The sequence below is a fragment of the Manacus vitellinus genome, unplaced genomic scaffold, assembly GCF_001715985.3.
Source record: "Manacus vitellinus isolate BGI_N305 unplaced genomic scaffold, ASM171598v3 scaffold_53_pilon, whole genome shotgun sequence".
NCBI lineage: Eukaryota > Metazoa > Chordata > Aves > Passeriformes > Pipridae > Manacus > Manacus vitellinus.
In genome coordinates this window covers 1,126,345-1,146,651 of record NW_021940637.1, presented here as the reverse complement: position 1 = coordinate 1,146,651, position 20,307 = coordinate 1,126,345, and the positions used below count along the sequence as shown (strand labels likewise).

Here is a 20,307-nt window from a genome sequence, read left to right as displayed (position 1 = left end):
GTGAATTATATGCTATTTTGTTGAACTTCTCGTTACTCGTAGCTCTTTTACTGCTATACTTTGTGAAGGTAACTGAAATATAAACCCCACTAAAACTGTTAGCAACCATTAACTCGTTTAATAGCTATGTGAACATTTACAAAATCAATTATCATTCACATCATTCCAAAACATGACACAAACACTGTCATTAAAAGCAACAAAGACAGTTCTTCTGTAATTATTGTTTTAAATACCCACTCATAGGGACTAAGCAAGGCATACTCTGAGACATCAAGGCATGGCCTGCTGTTATCTTTTTAAACAGAATCATGCTCCAAAGTACTATTTAAAGATGAAAATTATCTGCATGAACCATAGCTGGAAACTTTACTGTAGTTAATACAATGGAATCTCAGGCTGTACTTATTTTTTCAACATGGGTGACAAGGGAGTGAGGCAGGAATGTAAGCCTGAAAATGCTGACTGATTGTCTTTTCCTTCTCTAGTGTTCGGTATTAACCAGTTCATCTCCACTCCAGCAATCAAAAATGTGCCACAATACACAAACTGGTGTTTAAAGCAGTGTAATCTGCAGCAGTAAAATGCTTCCAAGAGACACAGATCCCACCAACCTGTCAGCACCCTGAAGTGTTAATAACTGAGCATCTGGAACAATGTTAGTGGATGAGTTGCTAGAAATCAGTTCTAAAAGCAAACAGGTACTTGGCTTGGCAATTACCTAGCAGGAGTCCAGTTTGCAAAAGATGTTAAAGGGAAAGTGATTTACAGGAAAACCTCTGCAAATCAGAATTTTAATCTAGTTTCTGAAACAAGAAAAACAAATAAAAACAAAAAAACCAAAGCAAAACCTGAAAGTATAACCTGGATTTTATGTAACATCACTGCAACTCTCCACTCAGACAATCCCAGCAAAGTAGACACACCCTGAGACCTGCAGAATTCTTCTCCAGACAAGAAGGGACATTGTTTTTGGAAAACCACATAAAAACAGAATACTGACTTCACATTTATTGCTTAAGAACAGAATTCCTCCAAATTGCTGGTTGTAAAGGAAGACCCAGGAGAGCAGCTCAGCTAGTCTAGGGCAGAGGTCTACCTTTGTTTCTAACAGAATTTTGATACCCTAAATGTTTCCAGCTTGAACAATTAGCAAAACTGGAGTAAGAATTTAATGATTGTGACTTAAAATGATTGACAGTGGAAGGAGATAAAAAATTAGTGCAAATATCAAAAGAGTGAGAGCACTGAAATCTTTTTTCCAAATAACACATTTATATCTTTCTAGTTAAAGTTCAGAAACTTTACTGGAATTAAATTCTGTCTTTTTTCTACAGTACCTGATAGATTTTGCTGTAATTTTTACAGCGGGTTAAAAAAACACACTGTGCAACACAGAGTGAGAAAATTAAGGCTTATATTTATTATTCACTTGGAGATCTTACAAGATTTCTTACCAATCTGGCAGCACTCACATTTGAAATATCTGAGGCATCCATTTCAGCTTCAGTTTTAGCTTTTTCTGTTTGATGCCAGTGCACAGGATCAGTGCTCTGGGAGGAGGCTTCGTTCAGCTGCAGAGCTCTGGAAGCACAGTCAGTGTTGGGGAGAGCTGGAGGCATCTCAGGAGCTGCTTGTGAGGAATCTCCTTGCAGTGGTGTCCCAGTGCTCCTGTTGGTTTCTGAGGCACCTGCTGGGAACTAACAAGAGGCATTTGCCAAATTAACACACTGATTTTTAAAGTCACTTAGAGTCAAACAGATTTAAAGAAAATACATAGTAACTTTACAGTGAGTGATGCAAACCACTTATTTCAGGGGCTCATAACCTTGCCAAACTTGGATCTTTTTACCTGAAATCTATGTATGAGATGTGCCTGGCCCTGACTTTTTGGAAACGATGGAAAAGCTGTCCACATAATTTTAATTACCCTATTTGTGCCGACATTTTAATGCATTTCCATAAATGTAACTTGAACTAGCCATTACTTCTTAAATCCTTTTCCAATCTGGTCAGTGCATAAAAGCTCTAGACAACACCACCTTCAGAAAAAGTTCTGCAGAAGAAGTTGTAAGATTTAAGGTTAGAAAATTGTTTAAAATGATGTACTGACCTGAGTCCTTTCAGTCAGAGGACCTTCAGGCTGCTGTAAAGGCTCCTGCTGTCCCGGCTCTGTGCTTTTGGATGCTCCACTCTCCGTGACTGAACTCCCGGGCTTGTTTTCTGCTGGTGGAGAAACGGCATTTTCTTTGTCACTGTCACCTCTGGACTTGAGGGATTCTGCAGCCCCGGGAGGTTTTGTTGCCAAAGCTGTGGAGCGGGATCGAACGGGCCTTCCGCGCTGAACCGTCTCCCAGCCCTCGGCATCCCTTCGATCTACAGCAAAAAACACACCCCGGGCTCAGAAAGGAGGACTTATATAAATAGAAGCATTAGAAACAACTATTTTATTACAGTATTACAGGAGTTGTGCGAGAAAAATGTTCTCTTTAGAAATCAATACCAAACAAATCGATGAAATATTCTTTAGCACAGCTTTTCGCTTCAAGGAGCGCTATTGCTTTCACAGACACTGAACAACTCTATTCATGGGACCTGTTCTGTCACTGCAAAAAGGGAAGTTGCTCATGGACAAAACTGTGTGGAAAATGGCAACATGTACTAAAGTTTTCCATGCCCATGTTGCCGTTTCATGAGACAGTAAAGAACAACAAAGCAACCACACTCTCGCTTTTCTTTGTAACAACAAAGTGCACATACAGACATAACTGCACGACTTAGTGTGGAAAGCACTGCCCACAAATGTGGTTTACTATTCTTCCAGAGTATTTTCTTTACTTTTTTTTCCCCCCATTTGCTCTACTCTGATAACAAAAATACACTAATCAGTGTCAGCTCTCGGAAAATTTCTTTTCCTGGATTCCAGGAAAGAGCAAAACATTGCTACAGTGGGACTGCAAACTGAAAGAGAAAATAGAAAAGCAGGTTTTCCCCAATTTACTTTGATTTCTATGTGGTTGTTACATAAAACTTGCTGATCAACATTTATGATATCTAATCTTGGTACATACCTGAAAAGTTAAATTTGTCTGCCTAAAGCATCAAGTCTTAAGTGTGACCAGATTTGCAGAGTATCAAGGTGAACCCCCTCCTAAATATGTAACATTTTTGTGGCCAGCAATTAATAGCAGCACATAATTCCCCATGTGTCTTGAAACAACTGTGAGTGATTCTTTGAGGCCTGACGGTACAACTCACGACTGTGACAGGTAAGCTCACACCTGTCTTATTTGCTAAACAAAAATTCCTGCAAAAAACTCAAGAACTAACTTGTAACTAACTTTTATGATATTGTCCAATATAATTTTAGCATAAGCTGGTTTTAGGACCATTCACATAAAAGGAACAGAATGGTGTGGGAGAATACTTTTACCCGGAGGAGCAGAGAAGCAAAAAAACCAACATTAAATGGCCTGTTTTAGAGAGAGAAATAATCTAGAATACAACTTGTATAAAAAAATCATTCTCTGGGTTTTTCTAAAGTTTTTACTAACAAAGATGATCATGCAGCTCAGGCATAAAGATTAGAGCTTGAGCTCAAATATTAAGGTTTAACATATGAACTGGTCTAAACAATCTTTAGTAACCAGCAAACCAGAAATGAGTCTAAACCACAACTAAGGGCACTTTCATCCTTTGCTGCCTTTGCACCGAGCATTTTACACACATTAAGTGCTCATTTAAATACTGGGCTCTTTCAGTGTCTCAGGATAAAACACAGCAGCCTGGCCCACAGGCTGGTGTAAATCCTGAGTTACCAGGGAGGTTAACAGCACTGTTCTGAAAATTATCTTTGCTGCAGCTCATGTAACAGCTGTTTTTATGTAACTATATAACTGTTCACAAACATAAACAATACTGGTAATGACAGATGCAAAAAGAGAATTCAATTCAATGTTTTACTATTGAAACTTTTACTCTAGAAAAACGGCTGTGTGTTTTAAACCAAATTCCCAAACTCTGTGTGAATCACCTGGCTAATCTCTTCAGATTCCTGCTGGTAACTAGAGACAGGACAGGTCTGCAAAGAGCCTTTCTGCTCTCCTTCCCTATGTGCACTTGCACACATTTCAGTGTGCCCCACTGACTGCAGAAGGGAATGGAAGTCAGAAAAATACCAACTGTATTTTTTGCTTTCCATTTGACCCCTGTAAGAGACTTTGGCTTTATTTTCATTTCTTCATCTTCATATAGACAAAATATAATTATCTACAGGACCTAGTGATGGAAGCATGTTATTGTCCTCTCAGAGACAATCTTATCTCCAGCAATATTCCAGGGAACAGGGGCTTAATTCCAGAACAATCCCAACCAGATTTACTGCAGAAAGCTCACGGCACACAGTCTGTGCCAAATGTGTCCCACTCCATGGGACGAGGCCTGCTCGGGCCCCTTGGGTACCACAGCTCCCACCCCACCGACCTCAGGAACTGCCAGGACCACAAAGGCTCTGCTGTACAAAGCTTAGGATAAAACTTGGCCAAGAAATTTCCCTGGCAAGTAATACAGAGACAACAAAGAGATTGTTCAGAACTGCTATAATCAACCAACAAACCGCCACTGCTTTGCTGCAGCAACTGGTGGGTTGCAATTCCTTTTCCTTGCCATTTGCAAAACTAAACACCTCACTTCTACTTGTTCTGAAAACTGGAGTCAGCTCTTACCTAAAGGCATCTTTTCTGCATTAAAAATATCAGAAGATACTCTTTTGTAGTAACTACTAGCTAAAGATAATTTTATTAACATATAAATAAGATATATTAATCCTACGTATCTCTTAATAATTGTACTAATATCTTCTATTATCTTTTACTAATATCTATTGAAGTTAATTCTACCAAAAAAGAATATTCTTGCCTGTCTTGCCTAGTTGATTCTTTGTCTCATGGCATATTTCTTAGTAGTCTAAAATGACAGAATTAATCAGAATAAAATTAGTCAGAGCATAGCAAAGCCATAATCACACTTACTAAAGTAGGAATGACTCTTTCTGTAAAAGCCATACATGTTCAATTTTTAATTTCCATTTGTTCCCTGTCAGATCCATAATTATTACTCAAGACTCAACCAAGCATTTTAACAGCCCAGAAATACTTGTGTTTGAAAGAATATTGTTTGGTGAATTCTTTAAATACAAAGCAGTTTTTAATGCAAACATGTATTCAGACTCCTGAACTACCTGGAATCAGTTTAACAGTGTGATGCCATCTGACAATTAGCTGTGCACAAGAAGTTACTTGTTCCTTTTAATTCACCCATCAGTTTGGTATTCAGTCACTTCCAGACACGCTTTTAACAAAGAGTTTGCAAAAACATTTACAAATAAATACATTCACTGACATTAGATCACATCTAATCTGAAGCAAAGTTAAAAGTCAGTAGGGCACCAACCTTCCTCCACGTTTTTTCCCTAAGTCTGGAATTCTTATAGCCCAGTAGCCATCTCCACAGGCTAAGTATCACATGCTGGATTTGATTACTGCCAGAGTTCTGTTAATGAATAATTCATTTGACTACCTGGATCATTCTCTAGTTTCATGTGAACTTCCCTGTCCCTGCCTGCTCTTGTGTTACATGAAGTGACAAAGCCATCTGTTACCTTGAGGCCCTCAGAGCCACCAGGGCCCTGCTCGCTGGGAGCTGCTCCATCTGGAAGAACTGCCCAAGGAGCCTCCCTGGAAACATTAGGAACTGAAATCCAGGCAGCTATGTGCAAACTCCTGGGAGTTCTGCCTCAGCACATGTATGGCCATTGTAAAATTTACTTGCAAGTCATATCCTACCAAAACCTATCTGACCTTCCCCAGTCATTACTAAATTTCAGCCCCAATTTTTTTGAAATCTAAAATAGTATGACTGTTATTTGAGAGGCACTTTGGAAACCACTATTACCTGAGAATATGGAAGCAAATCTAGAAATATGAACTCAGACAAAACACAGTTACAGGGCAGAAGACATGAAAATCAAAAGAATAAAATAAGTTTTTTTAGAAAAGAGGAAATTTAGTGGTGTAAGCAACGGTAAACTTACCTGTCATAACAAGAGATGGTGTGTTAACAGCCAAGATTTTAATTAGAGAAGTTAACTGTCAGACTAGTTTTTATGATCACTTAATAACAGAAGGGGAGGAAGGAATATAAAAAAAGATTGAACTTAAAATTTTCAACAGAAATTGTGCTTAAGAATTTGACAACCCAGTCAGGAATACACTGTCCCTTGTTGTCTGTGCTGACATTCCTGCAATTTGCCCTCAATGTGCAGAAGTCACAGGTGCTTCCACAGGATCAGGTGGGCACAGCTGAGCCCAAACAACAACTAGATTTCAAGTGTGGCAACAGAAAAGAACATTCAATATTTCTGAGAAGTTCACATGTTCTGGATTACCCTTTCTCCTAAGTTCTATTGTAAGCACCTACTTCCATTTTTAATACACAGTCTGAATTTGTATAACCTGTCTCAGCAGGGCACCAGGGAACCCATGACCAGAAACTGGTCAGACAGGAAGAATAGACTGTGTTTCACATTGCACAAAATACTCAAGCATTAAATACAATTTTTTTTTAATTCATTAACATATTGAGGGTAATAGTAAGTTTAATGAGGGAAATGAGATAAGATGATTTAACCTCATTTAATTATGCATCCAGAAAAGGAAAGATTAAAGGACTATCTGGAAAAATAATGCATTTTCTCTCTCCCTAAGGACTTATTTAGTTAAATTTGGAAATTGCATCAACCATGAAACAGATACAGCATCATACCACTCATCCACATCAAAAAACCATTGTGAGACCTAATGATAATGCTGTTGGAAATCACTGGAGAAAAAGTGTTTCAGGGAAATCCTGCAAAAAGCTGTAAGCCCCAGATGGGCTTTTGGTGGGCAAGAGAGCATTACAGGGGGCAGGGGGGATCCTCCTTCCCCCAAGGCCCACATGTCCCCAACAGCTGGGAGTGCATTAGCTGGGGAAGGGGCAGAGCAGATGACACAGGAGCCTCCCAGCTGCTTCAGTAATGCGTGTGAGGAGCCTCGGGGGCTCCCTTTGGGTCAGCTTCCCAGATTTTCTTGTGCTCCACTCAGTGAGGATAACTGGATTTTACCAGAGTGGTTCTAGCTTCCACATGGAGGATTACATGCTCCTACAGAGAACTTGATTAGTCAAAAACATTACAGTTCAGCCACAGGAAAATCACTGAAATTCTCCAGTGTTCAATGTCAGCAATCAGAGATTCTTAAGAATACACAAAGTCTTTAGCAGGAACAACTGCTATTTCTTCAAATGAAAGTTTCAAGTTTGAATTTATTAGTACATTTGATTTGAAGATTACTGAACCCTTGTAGGTGGTTTCACTCTTTTTGGGCCTAAGTGGTTTCACTCTTTTTGGAGCTCATTAGCAGCAGGTAACAGCCAATAAAAGACAGCACAAGACTGACTCTTCATCCCTCTAAAGCTAACATAAGGATAAGGTCTTTTGTTTTCCTTTTAGTCTCTTAAAAATACATTATCCAGATGGAAATACAGATCACTTTCCCTCTGTAGCTAATAACATTCTCCATATGCACAAGAATCCCTGATAAACAGCTTGGAGCCTGTTGCTTTAATGTGAGCAATAATCACCAGAGAAAGGTTTTGTTATGAAGAGCTTCAACTACTGACACATACTAAAAGTGGAATTGCACATCAATTATTGTGTTGAAAACTCAGCCAAACAGCTCCTGCTCTCTAACCAGCTCAGGGCAACTGTAGAGAGCAAACTATTCCCTCACACAAACAGCATCCCTCAATCCCCATCCAAACCACCTTGGGAGCACGGTTTGGACAGTTCTGCTCCAGCACAGGAATCCACAGGCTACTGAACTCACTCAGGTTACACTGCAAGACACCTGGACAAGATATTTTAGTTCTATAATATGCCACAAGTCTGCAAGTCACTATCCATGACTCCTCCTACCACTAAGTTGAACGTACAACTATCTTAAATTAACACATCCTCGTCCCGTAATTTTTCTTTAAAAAATAAAAAAATGGTTTCTTTTTATTTTCTTTCAGAATATCCATTTCTACATCCTGCTTGTTGGTTTTGCAGAAAGTCATCTGGGACCACACATGAAAAAAATAAATTAAAAATGCATCTCTGAAGACAATCTCGGGGATCCAGTGTGGGTGCAAAGAAACCAAATGGCAGCTTTCTGTGTCTGTAACTAAACAAATCCCTTCTAGAACAAAAGACCCCGAATCAAACATTCTCCAAGGAGAATCTTTAGAGAAACAATTCAAAACTAGAGGTGGCAACTCTTGTCTTCAAAGGAAAAAACACAACTGTTACTTCAGCACAGTTCTAATAACGTGTTCTCCCAGGGCACACAAAACTATCTTGAGCTCTATACAGATCCCTGGACGTGCAATATTCTTTATATTGTTAAACCACCCCAAATTGCAGTCAGTTAGACTGCCAGTTTGTAACCAAAATTCTTTTGTTTTCCTGGCTGTTATAAACTGGCATTTTAACAGATCAAATTCTAGTTACTGACAATACAGTGGAACGTTACCTACACAAGAAAACATACTTTTGGCTCAAACTTAACAGTTACAACGTAAAGTGGCATTAATTTTTTATCTCCATACTCAATTTAAATGTCGTACGTTGCAAAATTAGATCTAATTTTGCTTAGAACATAGGTCATCACATTCTGAATGAACTTTTTACCACACAGTTTGTGCAAAAAGAACTGAAGGCACTGAAAGGGACTTGCCATTTTTCCGCAGTGGCTTCTGTGCCGGAGGTGCCAGACAGGCTTGTGCTGTTGCCAGCTCAGGATGGGCAGCTTTAGCTCCATGGTTGGCTTTTACCTTATCAGCCCAACTTACAGCAGCAGGAGCCAGGCGTGTAGCAGAGATGGGCACTGCAGGGTTCCTAAATGAAAGTCACAGCTCTTTTTAGTGCCTGATCAAACAACAGAATGGTTTGTTAGAAAACTTCACCAGAGTCTGTCAGAGACCAGCACAGTGGTGCTGTACAGAACCACCTCTCCTTTGGAAAACTACCCAGGTTGCAGCAATTTGCACTGAAAAGCTGTTGTAATTCACTCAACAAATCTCTGTTTTTAATAACCAAGATGAAATTTAATCTTTGTGATACCGATTTCTGAAGGAATTCATGGTTTTGGTAACCAAAGCATTGCATCACAATGAATTCTACATACTAAGTCTTGAAAAACATTCCTGTCATTTTAACCTTGGTGTTTGAGCATTTAACATTCCTAATTCCTTTTCATGAGAAATAATAAATAAAATTTTCCTACTCATCTTCTGTGTAAGTGACTTTATTTATCATACCCTTCTTGTTATCTCTTCTCCAAATTCTTTTTGCATTCAATACTGTTGGATACTTCTGATTGTTCCTGTTTCCAGTTTCTGTACTTTTCCTACACTGCTTTTGGGAAGAGATAAAGGTAATCACAGTAAGAGTCATTCACTATGAGTTTCTACAGTGGTACACCACCACCTTCTCTTCTGTCCCCCATTCCTTTCCTAATAATTTCTAACATTCTGCCAAAAATTTCTATAGTACCAAGTATATCTAAGCCTTTATTTTCTATCCTGTTTTCTCACACACGCACACAAAATATTGTAGTTGTCTGAGGCTGCCTGGCTTTGAGACACACAAGCAGACTAAGACAGAAGAAAAAGTTTGCAAGTGTGAAGAATAGAAAACTCATCTTATTCATTGCTGCTCTAACACACACAGTTGCTCATCACCTCCCTGGGATGGTGAATAAAACTGTTCCAGCAACAACAGTAACGTGTAATGGCATCAGAAAAAGGGCTTAGGTGAAAGACAGCATTATGCTGAGCTGTTGTGTTCTAATAAAAATAAAAAAACATTGATTTCCAGCAGATTCCAATCTTTCATTTGACTATTTGTGCATATTTTCTCCCCATCACCCCTCACTCAAGCAGACACCTCTCAGATATTGTCAGGGAGGTATCAAGACATACACAGGGACTAACACCACTGGTCCCATTTTTCCACCAAACACATTTTGTAGCATTTCTGTAGAAATATTTGATATGTAAAATTTAAGAGAGCTCAGTACTCAGAGGTACTGACCAAACTGTTCAGCGTTACATCTCTGCTGAAGACACTACTCAGTTATGGAACAGGAACAGTGTGTGCCCTAGATCCCAACAAACCTGAAGGAACTAAAACACACACCCTAAGAAAGATTTAAACTGGACACACTGAGACAGTACCAGACAGGGCTGCTCTAAATTTATGCCCATTTTTGTTGAACTGCTTTCAGACACTTTCATTTTAACAAGTGAAAGATGTTTTCCTGCAGTACATAACCTGCTCTACATTTTAAATAGTATCAGTTTTGCCATTAATCAGAATCATCATAATCTCACTTTACACTCACTCTTTCTGACCTATATTTACTTCTGCACACTCAGCTGGCCATTCACATTGCATCACTGGCAATTTTAAAATGCCAGTTACAGGCATTTGACCTTTGTTTTGTAGAGGGAGGAGAGTACTAAAATGATAACATGAAATACACTAATAGTATTTTATCTTTAGCTCTTTGGAATGACCAGTAATTAAATATATAACAAAATAAGGAAAAAAATTAAGACCTTGATAGAAGGCTTTTCTTTTACGAATGCATATAATTGCTTACATGATTTAATAAACAGTAAAACAATATATTGGTTACTATAGAAAAATACTGCCTTCATGAACTCTGCTTCCAATGAATCTTTATTTTAGCTTCAATAAACTGAGTAGGTAGTTTCATACCCAAAATTTAAACTTCTCCGAGCGTTTGATGTCACACTGATTCTATCTGTGGATGGACTTGGGATCACGTGGCGTCCTGGAGACATTTTCTTCACTTCCCAGGCTAGTGAGGTAGGTCTGCAAATCCAGGAAAGAAGAGTTTAAAAATACAAATCACAGTAACTATTCCTCTGTCACCTCAAAGCAAAACCAGCACCAACAAACACCATGAAGTGTTAACAAATCCTGGTGAATTTAATCATTCATCTCGTCTTAGCAACTGCTTCTACACCAACTCCAACCCACATTAGCCAGAGTTACATCAAAAATAATGCAAACTCTCAAGACTACAATGCTTATTTCAAATGTCAGTGTGGAACTAAACATCAAACCAAGCACTTAAAAGGAAAGGATCGGGGTAGGACTGGAAATATCCTCCAGTTCTAGTGACAGTGACAGTGCACATAAAATGTCCTCACACCAATTTGTCCAAAAGGAAAATTGGTTCTATTTGCTGAATCTCTGCTACAAAATGAAATTTACTGTGAACTTTACTCCCTGTAAAGATTAAAAAATATATAAATCTAATTACCTGCTCTGAGCATCAGCTTTTTCTAGCTTCTCCTGTAGCTGTATCCAGTCAATCAATGCTTTGAAGTCCCTTACATAGTTATCAAGCATCATCAGGACTTCCTGAAAAGCAACCATTACATCAATCTTTGTATTGAAAATAAAGGAACCGAAAAGAAAGTAGGAAATTTACTACTCTGTAGCTTTCTCATTAAAAATAAGCCAAAGAAAAGCCAGAGAGTTAAGATTTTTATATGAACAAACATTAAGACATCCTAAAAAGAAAAGGTGTGGATTTTCTAAGATCTCTGTGAGCAACAATGTGTAAGGACAAAATGGCAATATCTGGCAAGGAAATAATTCCTAGCACACATAAATATCACTGTTTCATGATTTATTCTCTTTTTTTGGTAAGAGCTATCTTTTAAAATATGCTGAACATACATCATCAAAGAGGGAAAACTGTCTGTAAAACTTGACAGACCTGTGGAAGACTAAAAATGTCACAATTAATCTGTTTGTGAAGTAAATTTTACAAAACCACACAAAGGTAACTCCATCAGATCCTGGGTAGGATTAAACATATGCTGTCAGGAATAATGTGGGTGTGCTGGAAATTTATTCAAAATATTGCAAAATCTTGATTAAGTAGTTTGAATCTAGAACTTCATGTTGGTCTCTAACAAATAAAATTAACTGTTACAAGAAAACACATCAAATTAACTGCACTTCACACTAAACCAGGAAGAAATTCAGAAATAAAATGCCAGTGGCTGAACAGTAGGGAACTAAAAGACTTGTTTCTGATAAAAATACCCTTAATTTGGAGAAATTATTGACTGATTTCCAGTTTGCTCGAATGTGAGTGCAGTATTTATAGTAAGGTCAGATGACATACAAGAAACAAGGAAAAATTCCAAGGTAAGTTGGGGTCCTGCTGCCTTTACTCAGCCAACAGCACCATTTCTTCACGGCAAAGCAGAGCAAAACACAGTATGATTGAACTCTTAGTTTTGTTCCCTGAGCAAACTACAGCTATCCACTGCCACTGGTAAGGAAAGGAGCAATCCTTTACCATGCAGGAACCTGGGAGAACACTTGTATTCCACATATAAGCTCAAAAATCATTGATTGAATGGGATAAAACACACACAGACATCAGGCACCTCCTCAGCAGAGCTGATTATCACCACACATGAATGCCTGAGAGAGAGAGTTTGAGCTCCTGTCAATCAGAAAGAGCAGCATTCCTACTCCTTCCAGGACAAGACAAATGGATCCTGTACTCTGTGATGACAGCATGCTGAAAATAATAAAAATCCACGACTAAAGATTGAATTCTATGAAACTTGCATGAGCTTCACGTGCAGAATGTGAAGCACAGACATAATTTTATGGTAGAATGACCAAGTGTTGCTGTTTGACAAATTCTTTACTATGTCAAAATCATTCCTGCTGGTGTTAAGAGAAACTTTTCCCTCAAAGCAAATAATAATTATTTAAAAATATTTTGGGAAGAATTACAAATGAAGAGGTATTGGTTCTTAACAGTAAAACTTTTGACCCTGAAAACAGTAAAAACTCCCCTACAGTCCAGGTAACTAATGCACATTTTTGTAATGTCACATGCCATTCATCTTTACTTTTAGTTGTCCTTTTAACAGAAAAAGGACCTCTAATGCATGCCAAGTGCCTTTTCATATAAAATCATATGGATTAATATGATTTTTGTTTAACCCTAACTTTGAAGCTCAGCTTTGGTTTTCACACAGGTACCCTTTTAACCCATGTGTATGACACATGGAGGTGCTGGTTGTTGCAAGGGTAAAGTCACCAGAGAGTCAGGCACCAGGGAAACCAAAGAGAATCCCATTGCTGATGTCAAAGTTGCTCTTTGCTTTGAAATATTCCCCAAAAAAGCTAAGAGAAATTTTTCTTACAATGGAGTTGGTTTACAGCACCAAAATAATTCTTAAGTAAGGCCTGCTACTAGAAATGAACGAGTCAAGTGTTTTAGCCAGCTCTTTTTTCAGTTTCACTAATAAAATTTCAGCTTTCTAATCCAATTCATGTCCATTTAGGTCAGCCCATACTAAGTTGCACTGACTGTTACTAACAATAAGAGCATAGAAAGCAAAATTTAATTCTGAATCATTTACTTTTCAAGTCTGCCACTGAGATATTCCTCACCAAAAAAAAAAAAAAAGAGAATTCATATGAGTATGAGTTGTATTTCAGATGTTAGCTGGCACAGGAAAAAAAAATGCAATAAATGGCTTAACCTATTTTAAGGAATGTTTAGCTGCACATTATCAGAAATGATCAGAGCAGCCCCATGCAGCTGTAACCCGAGCCATGTTTTATGAACAAGGGAATACAAACAAGACAAGCAGCTGGAGCGGCCCCATAGCCACTGATGCACATCTTTCTCCCTAAAGCCATGAGGGCCATTTTGTCAGGCAGGATGAAGCAGAACAAAAGTGGCTCTGAAAGCGCCGTTCCAGGCCTGCAGATAACTACATATAGATGTACAGCTAAAATTACCAATTAGTTTACCAATTGGCTGCGACGGCTTCGATTGGTTTGTAATTCACCCTGGTCGGCGGCCGGGCGGCGCCGTCCCTTTGTCCTCCTGACACACAATCCCGGCCCGCCGGGCCCGGGGCTCCGGGCCATCGATACAGCCCTGCGCTCCCCCCGGGCCATCGATACAGCCCTGCGCTCCCCCCGGGCCATCGATACAGCCCTGCGCTCCCCCCGGCACCCAGGGCAGCACATCCACCCCGCGCTGCTGAACCAGGGGAAACCTGCACCACTTGAGAAGGTGCTGACAAAAAGGGACCTTTATGGGCTAGACTGTGGCTGCACCGCAGTCAGAACAATTTTAAAGCTCGTTATTTTTCAAGGTCATATCCGTCCCGTCCAATTTTTAAAGAGACAGTTCAAACTAAATAAGAAAGCAACACTGCTAGAAAACAACACTTTAAGGAAAATCAGTGGCATAAAACTAAAATCAGTCACGCTTCTGTTTCCTTCTCCTCCCTGTTCTGGTCAATTCTCTGATCAATAGTTCTGCATGTCAAAAAGCCCTTTTTGTGTTTCTGCTTCTTTTCTCCAGCTCTCAGTCATTACTTTGGTTTCTATGTATTTATTTAAAAGTTGTATTTCTAGTCTCCTCAGCTGGGTGATCATACAACTTACTTTGTAATCAATGCAGATCTTTAAGAGCAGCTCCATCAGAATAATGCTGTATTGCTCAGTCAGGACTTGAGTCCTAGATAGGCCCACTACAATCCTTCAAAACCAACGTTCACTTTGTTTGGAAATGCCTTAACAGCTCTGAAATGTTGTCTTCTCCATTTATTCACCCACTCTCAAACAAGGAGGAGGAAGCAGGGATGATATGGAAGACTGGGATTTTAAAGGTGCTACAACCCAAAACAGCACCATGTGCATCAGATAAATTAACTCAGTCATCACAGCTATACTTTAGCTTATTCTCAAAGCTAAAAATGTCTGTTCTATTCTACAAACTGTGACTGCTTTATACTGTTTCCTTATCTATACCTAATATTTTAGATTATGTATTTACCAAAATAAACTCCGGATTTTCGTAATGCAGTATGTTTTTAGCACACAAACTAAGTTTATCCCTTCCTTCTTTCTTTAAATTTTCAAGGTTAACTGGGTGTTTCAGTAATTTGACACAAAAATTGCTTTAAAAAATTCCTTGTAGCCTTTTCCTACAGTTGAATTACAGATAATTAAAGCCAGCTCTGGGGTTAGGTTCAACAAACATGATTGCCAAAGCAGTTCTTACAGCTTTGGGAAAGGATGAGAGGAAGCAGCTCCTCCAGCCAAAGGACTCTCATTATATCAACTTCAGTAGAGGGTAAATAACATTTTAAAAAAGCACATGGTCTCTTAGATCCATGTGTTAAATGCACCTCAGTTGCTCCCCACTGATTCACCTCCAACACAGCAGCCTCAATCCACTCTCTGCCAAGGATGTGCTCTGGAGGAGCACATTACCAAAGAAAATCTCCCTAAGAATTAGGGCAGCAACATGTGCATGGACTTAATCACATAGAATTGAAGAGTGTGTGTGTATATATGTATGTATATATATGTGTGCATATATATATATGTCAGATGCAAAGGATGGAGGGGCAGGAATAGGGATACCCAGGCTGCCAACTGAAAGCCATGCCAGCTTTTCAGTATCTGGCTTTTCAGGACAGATGACCATTTCGAAGGATCTCATCCCTTTTCATGTGAGAGACTCACTGCCCTTTTCCTTTCCTTCTCTGTTGACTCCTCTGTGGAAGATGACAATGATGAACAAGTAAATGTCCAAAGAGAGGCAGGAACGCTCACAAAGAGATCTGCACAGCGCATGGACTGCCACGAGACAGCCACAGGGTATTTATTTATGAAGATATAAACACCCCCTTGGTAATTATGTCCAAGTGCAGAACTCGAAGGTGTGGTTTTTCTGATGGGAAGGGGCAGCCTTGCACACTCCTGACACACCCCAGGGGCAGAAGGGGCTGTCCCGAAAGCCAGCGATCGATCGGGGACGAGCCCAGGCCCCAGTCTGTGTGCACAGATAAACCAGGAGAATTTACACACCCAGAGCCAAAAACAGTCCTCAAAGAGGCTCCTCAGCTTCTGGGAGGCCTCAATCAACTGGCTCTCACTCACAGACATCCCCCTGATTGAAAGGCCCTCACGAGAGCTGATTCAGTTGGTTCTTTCCCGTAACATTGTGCAATGTGTCAAATCCTCTAAGGGAAAGGCTTCCCCAGGCTCTTTAGGGTACCCTGTGCTGCCTATGAGAAGCAAAACAACAGAACTTCCCTGCTGAATTTTCCATTTCATAAGTGGGAATAAGATCTCAAGTAAAATTGAACTGTTTCCACTGAATTAGGCTGATCTAAGAGTGCATCCATGAGCTTTAGAAACAAGGAGAGAATCAACCCTGGCCAAAACCTTACAGAAATACACCAGTAAGTAAAGGTGAAAAGACAAAAGACTGTACAAGCTTTGAGTAGTGCTAAACAACAACTTAAAAGGAATAGAGATTTAGATTTTTACGTAATAAAATTCAGCTTTTTTGAAAGGAAAAAAACAGCTGAAGCTGTTATTTCATCCTAGAAGGAAAAAAAGTTATAGCCAAATCTACTAGGATATATCTAATCTTCTATCACTATTGCACAAACTGATTTATGTACAGTAAGATGATGCTTAAACTTCAGAACTCTTTATTTATTTCAGAAATAATTCAACCATGTTCATTTTATCTTTATATGCAAAGCATCCAAGCCATGTCTATATATCTATATACATGATTTAAGAGTTCTCAATTCCAAATCAATAGGAAAATACCAACTTCAGCAGTGCCCAAAGCTGAGAGAAAACACACACAGCCAGTGATCCTCTTACACACATTCCCACTGTTTGGATCCTCCCCACAACCCTCCTTCTGCAGTTTCAACCACAAACAGCCACTGGAGCCCTTTCCCATTTGGGAGCATCAAACTGTTATCCTCAGTGGCAACATAATCAATGAAACTATACCAACTTGTAAGGGTACAGGAGAGCAGAGGGTACAAAATAACCAAAAAATGTAACTAACACTTTTATACCAGGTTAATCTGAATATTTGAAATGCCAGAAGTTGTCATATTTCATCTTTTAAGACAATCTTTATACGACTAAAATGTTTAAATAGAACAGCACATGCCCGTGTGACCAGGACAGAAGTTTGAGGAGACATCATTTAAAAAGTCAAAATGAAGGAATTTTTTGATAACATGAATTTATTTTAATTGAAAGAATTTTTCAAAATCCCACTTAAAAAAAAAAACAAATGAAGGAGAGGTTAACAGTGTAACCATTTTGGTTTCTTATTTAATATTATTTCCCACCTATGTCCAGTAGTAAGAATAAAAATGGTACTTCATGAAAAGGGCTAACAGGATACTTTGTCAAATGAGCCCAAAAATTAAATGTGGCAATGTGAAATTTCTCATTAATCAAAAAATCCTCTCAACCCTTTAGGTATAGCAGAAGTGCATTAATCCATTTGTAACTGAGCTGACAGGTCTGTTAGCATCTCCTGTAACATTTTAACCACTGGATACTTTTCTATGTAGTATAAAAAGTTTGCAAAAAAGAACAGAAAAGTGGAGCTAATCCAACCCCATTTTCAGGATGAGCTTTAGTAAAAGTTTGCTACAAAAGGAATTTTCATCTTAAAATCAAAATATTCAGAAGACCAGTACTGTCATACATAAAAATGGAACAAGTATAAGAATTAACTCCCAGAAATAATTTAAAGAACCTCAACCCAACAAACAAAAAACCCACAACAAACCATCAGGCAGAAAAAGTCAAAGTAGTTCTGCAAACTGTAGGTGGTGTGGAGCCTGTTTTCCATGTTCTTCTTTCTGATTTCTCTGGTGCCAGAAGTGACATCACGACATGCACATCAACATATTCTTATGAAAAACCAAAACCAATGAAACAAAAACCCACCTCACACACAATCCCTATTCCCTCAGCTGGTGTGTTCCTGTCCTCTTGTTCCCTCTCTGAATTCCCTGGTGCCTAAGAAAGAGTGAGGGGCAGTTTTTCCTGCACTGTGAACCTTAGCAGGACATCTTCTTCCAAGCTAGTCACCCACTCTCATAAAATCTATAATGACTAAATTAACTTAAATTGGTCCACTGATATTAAAAGTTATTGCAGGGAAATCATGGCTATGCAAGGGCAGACAAGACACACTGTATGACTGCATCACACCTGGCCCCCTAAGTCCAAAACAAAAGGATAATACTCACTACAGACATTCCTTTCCTGTCAGTGAAGTGCAATATATTTTGCCAAGCCACATCCACATCATTCAGCAGAGTCAGGGAGACACCTCATCAGAGCACACAGAATTCACATTATGCCATTATTCCCACACACCTCAGCCAGAGGCATGAATCCTCCCAGTCTGGGATGGATCCTCCTGCACCCTCCCAGTCTGGGATGGATCCTCCTGCATCCTCCCAGTCTGGGATGGATCCTCCTGCATCCTCCCAGTCTGGGATGGATCCTCCTGCACCCTCCCAGTCCTGCACAGCCAGTGGCTGGAGCTGTCCCTGGAATGACAGGCAGGCCCTCACCCCACACATCACTCCTGCACCAGTGGACACCCTGGCTGACACAAACAGGGAATGCAGATCCTGGTCATTGCTTGAATGTTTTCAAGTCACAAGAAAAGGCACGACCAGAGATCATCCAAGACCTGACCAGGAACTATCAGAACAGCCAATGCAAAGTGTGAAACCTTGGGAGTAACATGGTACCAATGTCTCGAGGGCTGCCAAAGCCAAGGCAGTAAAACAACTCAGTGTTTTAGACACGCAAATGATGATTATTTACCTGCACTGAATCCCACAGGGATAAACTGTAGTGATGAAACCAAAGACTGAGTTAAGCTAATTCTAAGACAGGACACAGGCCCTCTATTAAGCTGCATGAATTCTTGAGAAAATGTCACACAGGTGCTTCTTAGTCAATACCATTTGCCAGCTGAACTCTCAGACTTGATTTATGAACTCCTAAAAGCCTGAGGTACTACAGTAAACACCTCCTATATATTCCATAATATGAAAGCTGCACTTAGACAAGATATTTCAGCTGGTGAAGGACTGCAAGCACTGGCTTTTCAGCATCAGAGGTGAAGAAGACTCAGTTTGCACAAGGATCTGTTGTTCGCTATCACTGATATTCCACCCATAATTAAACACATCTCCACACTAATGATGAGTTTGATCAACCCCTAGTTGAAGCCCATGTACACAGTACCTAAAATGTCTATTAAGAGCTATGCAAAGCATTTCCTTCAAAACACAGAAGCTAAGACACCCTGCTGTAGGAGATTAGCTACAAACATTGACAGCCTCATCTCTGGTAGACACTGAACTGCATCTGTCGAAACCACCACAAAATAATGACAGTCAATAGAATTGACAGAAATGAAACATTACTAGTAATAATAATTTGCAAGACTAAACAGTTTTATCCTACATATCTTAATTAAGAGAAATATTAGTAATTTATGAAAAGAATAATCATGATCATTTAACAGTAACCTAGAAAAGAATATCCCACAGATAAAAGACCACAGCACAAACACATATTCCAGATGCTCAGGTAAGGCCACTTGTGTGCTGAGAAAAAAGATCTTTTAAAAGGTAAGAGGAACATGAATGTCACATAAGTCTTACAACAGATGGCACTGGACTGCCCTGCGTCCTCATTTTTGTTTTTTTTCCACCTTTGTTTTGCAAACAAGTAACCTGGCCTACATAGATAAGACATCATTGCCAGGCATCTGCTAAAATGAAGACTTTTCACTCAGGCTATGCAGCATCTCCATCCCAGAGTATCCAGTCCCCTGATTAAAATGTTGAACAACATCTAACCCCAAAAAAGATGTGATAATGATACAAATACGCTTCTGTTCCTTCAGTCACAGAAGTTTAAAATGCTAATCTAATTACGGCTCAAGGCTGGCTGATTTTCTTAAACCAAAAAATTCTAAGGAGAAGTTTCCTGAGCAGGAAGACAGTTCAGTAACAAACTGGTAAATTGTGTTAGACCAACCAGTGCCTTGGAAGCCTTTAGCTACTGTTCAGCTTTCCAACCTGCTTCCAATGAAGGGTATTTGTATGCTAATCCCAAAGTCCATTTGGCCGTGTCTGATTGCAGCAGAGAAAGAGATGCAGGGGATAAGAAAAAAGTTTACTTAAAGTGATATGTAAAATTTTTTACAGTGATTAGATAATCATTTCCAGAATGTGTTGAGTTTTCAGCCATGTTTAATATGAAAACAAAGC

The 20,307-nt window shown here is 39.3% G+C and overlaps 1 protein-coding gene across 7 annotated transcripts in view; it reads right to left on the bottom strand.

Annotated features, from left to right (window-relative positions):
* Positions 1-20,307, bottom strand: part of SCAPER (S-phase cyclin A associated protein in the ER) — a 141,542-nt gene that overhangs the window by 105,525 nt on the left and 15,710 nt on the right. For all 7 annotated transcript variants that reach the window (XR_001921809.3, XM_018081506.2, XM_018081504.3 and 4 more), the window contains 5 exons: positions 11,436-11,536; positions 10,865-10,981; positions 8,817-8,977; positions 2,114-2,376; positions 1,476-1,700 (listed from right to left, as the gene is read on the bottom strand). Coding sequence is in view for 6 of the 7 variants with exons in the window: in XM_018081506.2 (XP_017936995.1) it covers positions 1,476-1,700; positions 2,114-2,376; positions 8,817-8,977; positions 10,865-10,981; positions 11,436-11,536 (867 nt within the window). In the remaining variant the exon portion in view is untranslated. The remainder of the gene's footprint in view (positions 1-1,475; positions 1,701-2,113; positions 2,377-8,816; positions 8,978-10,864; positions 10,982-11,435; positions 11,537-20,307) is intronic.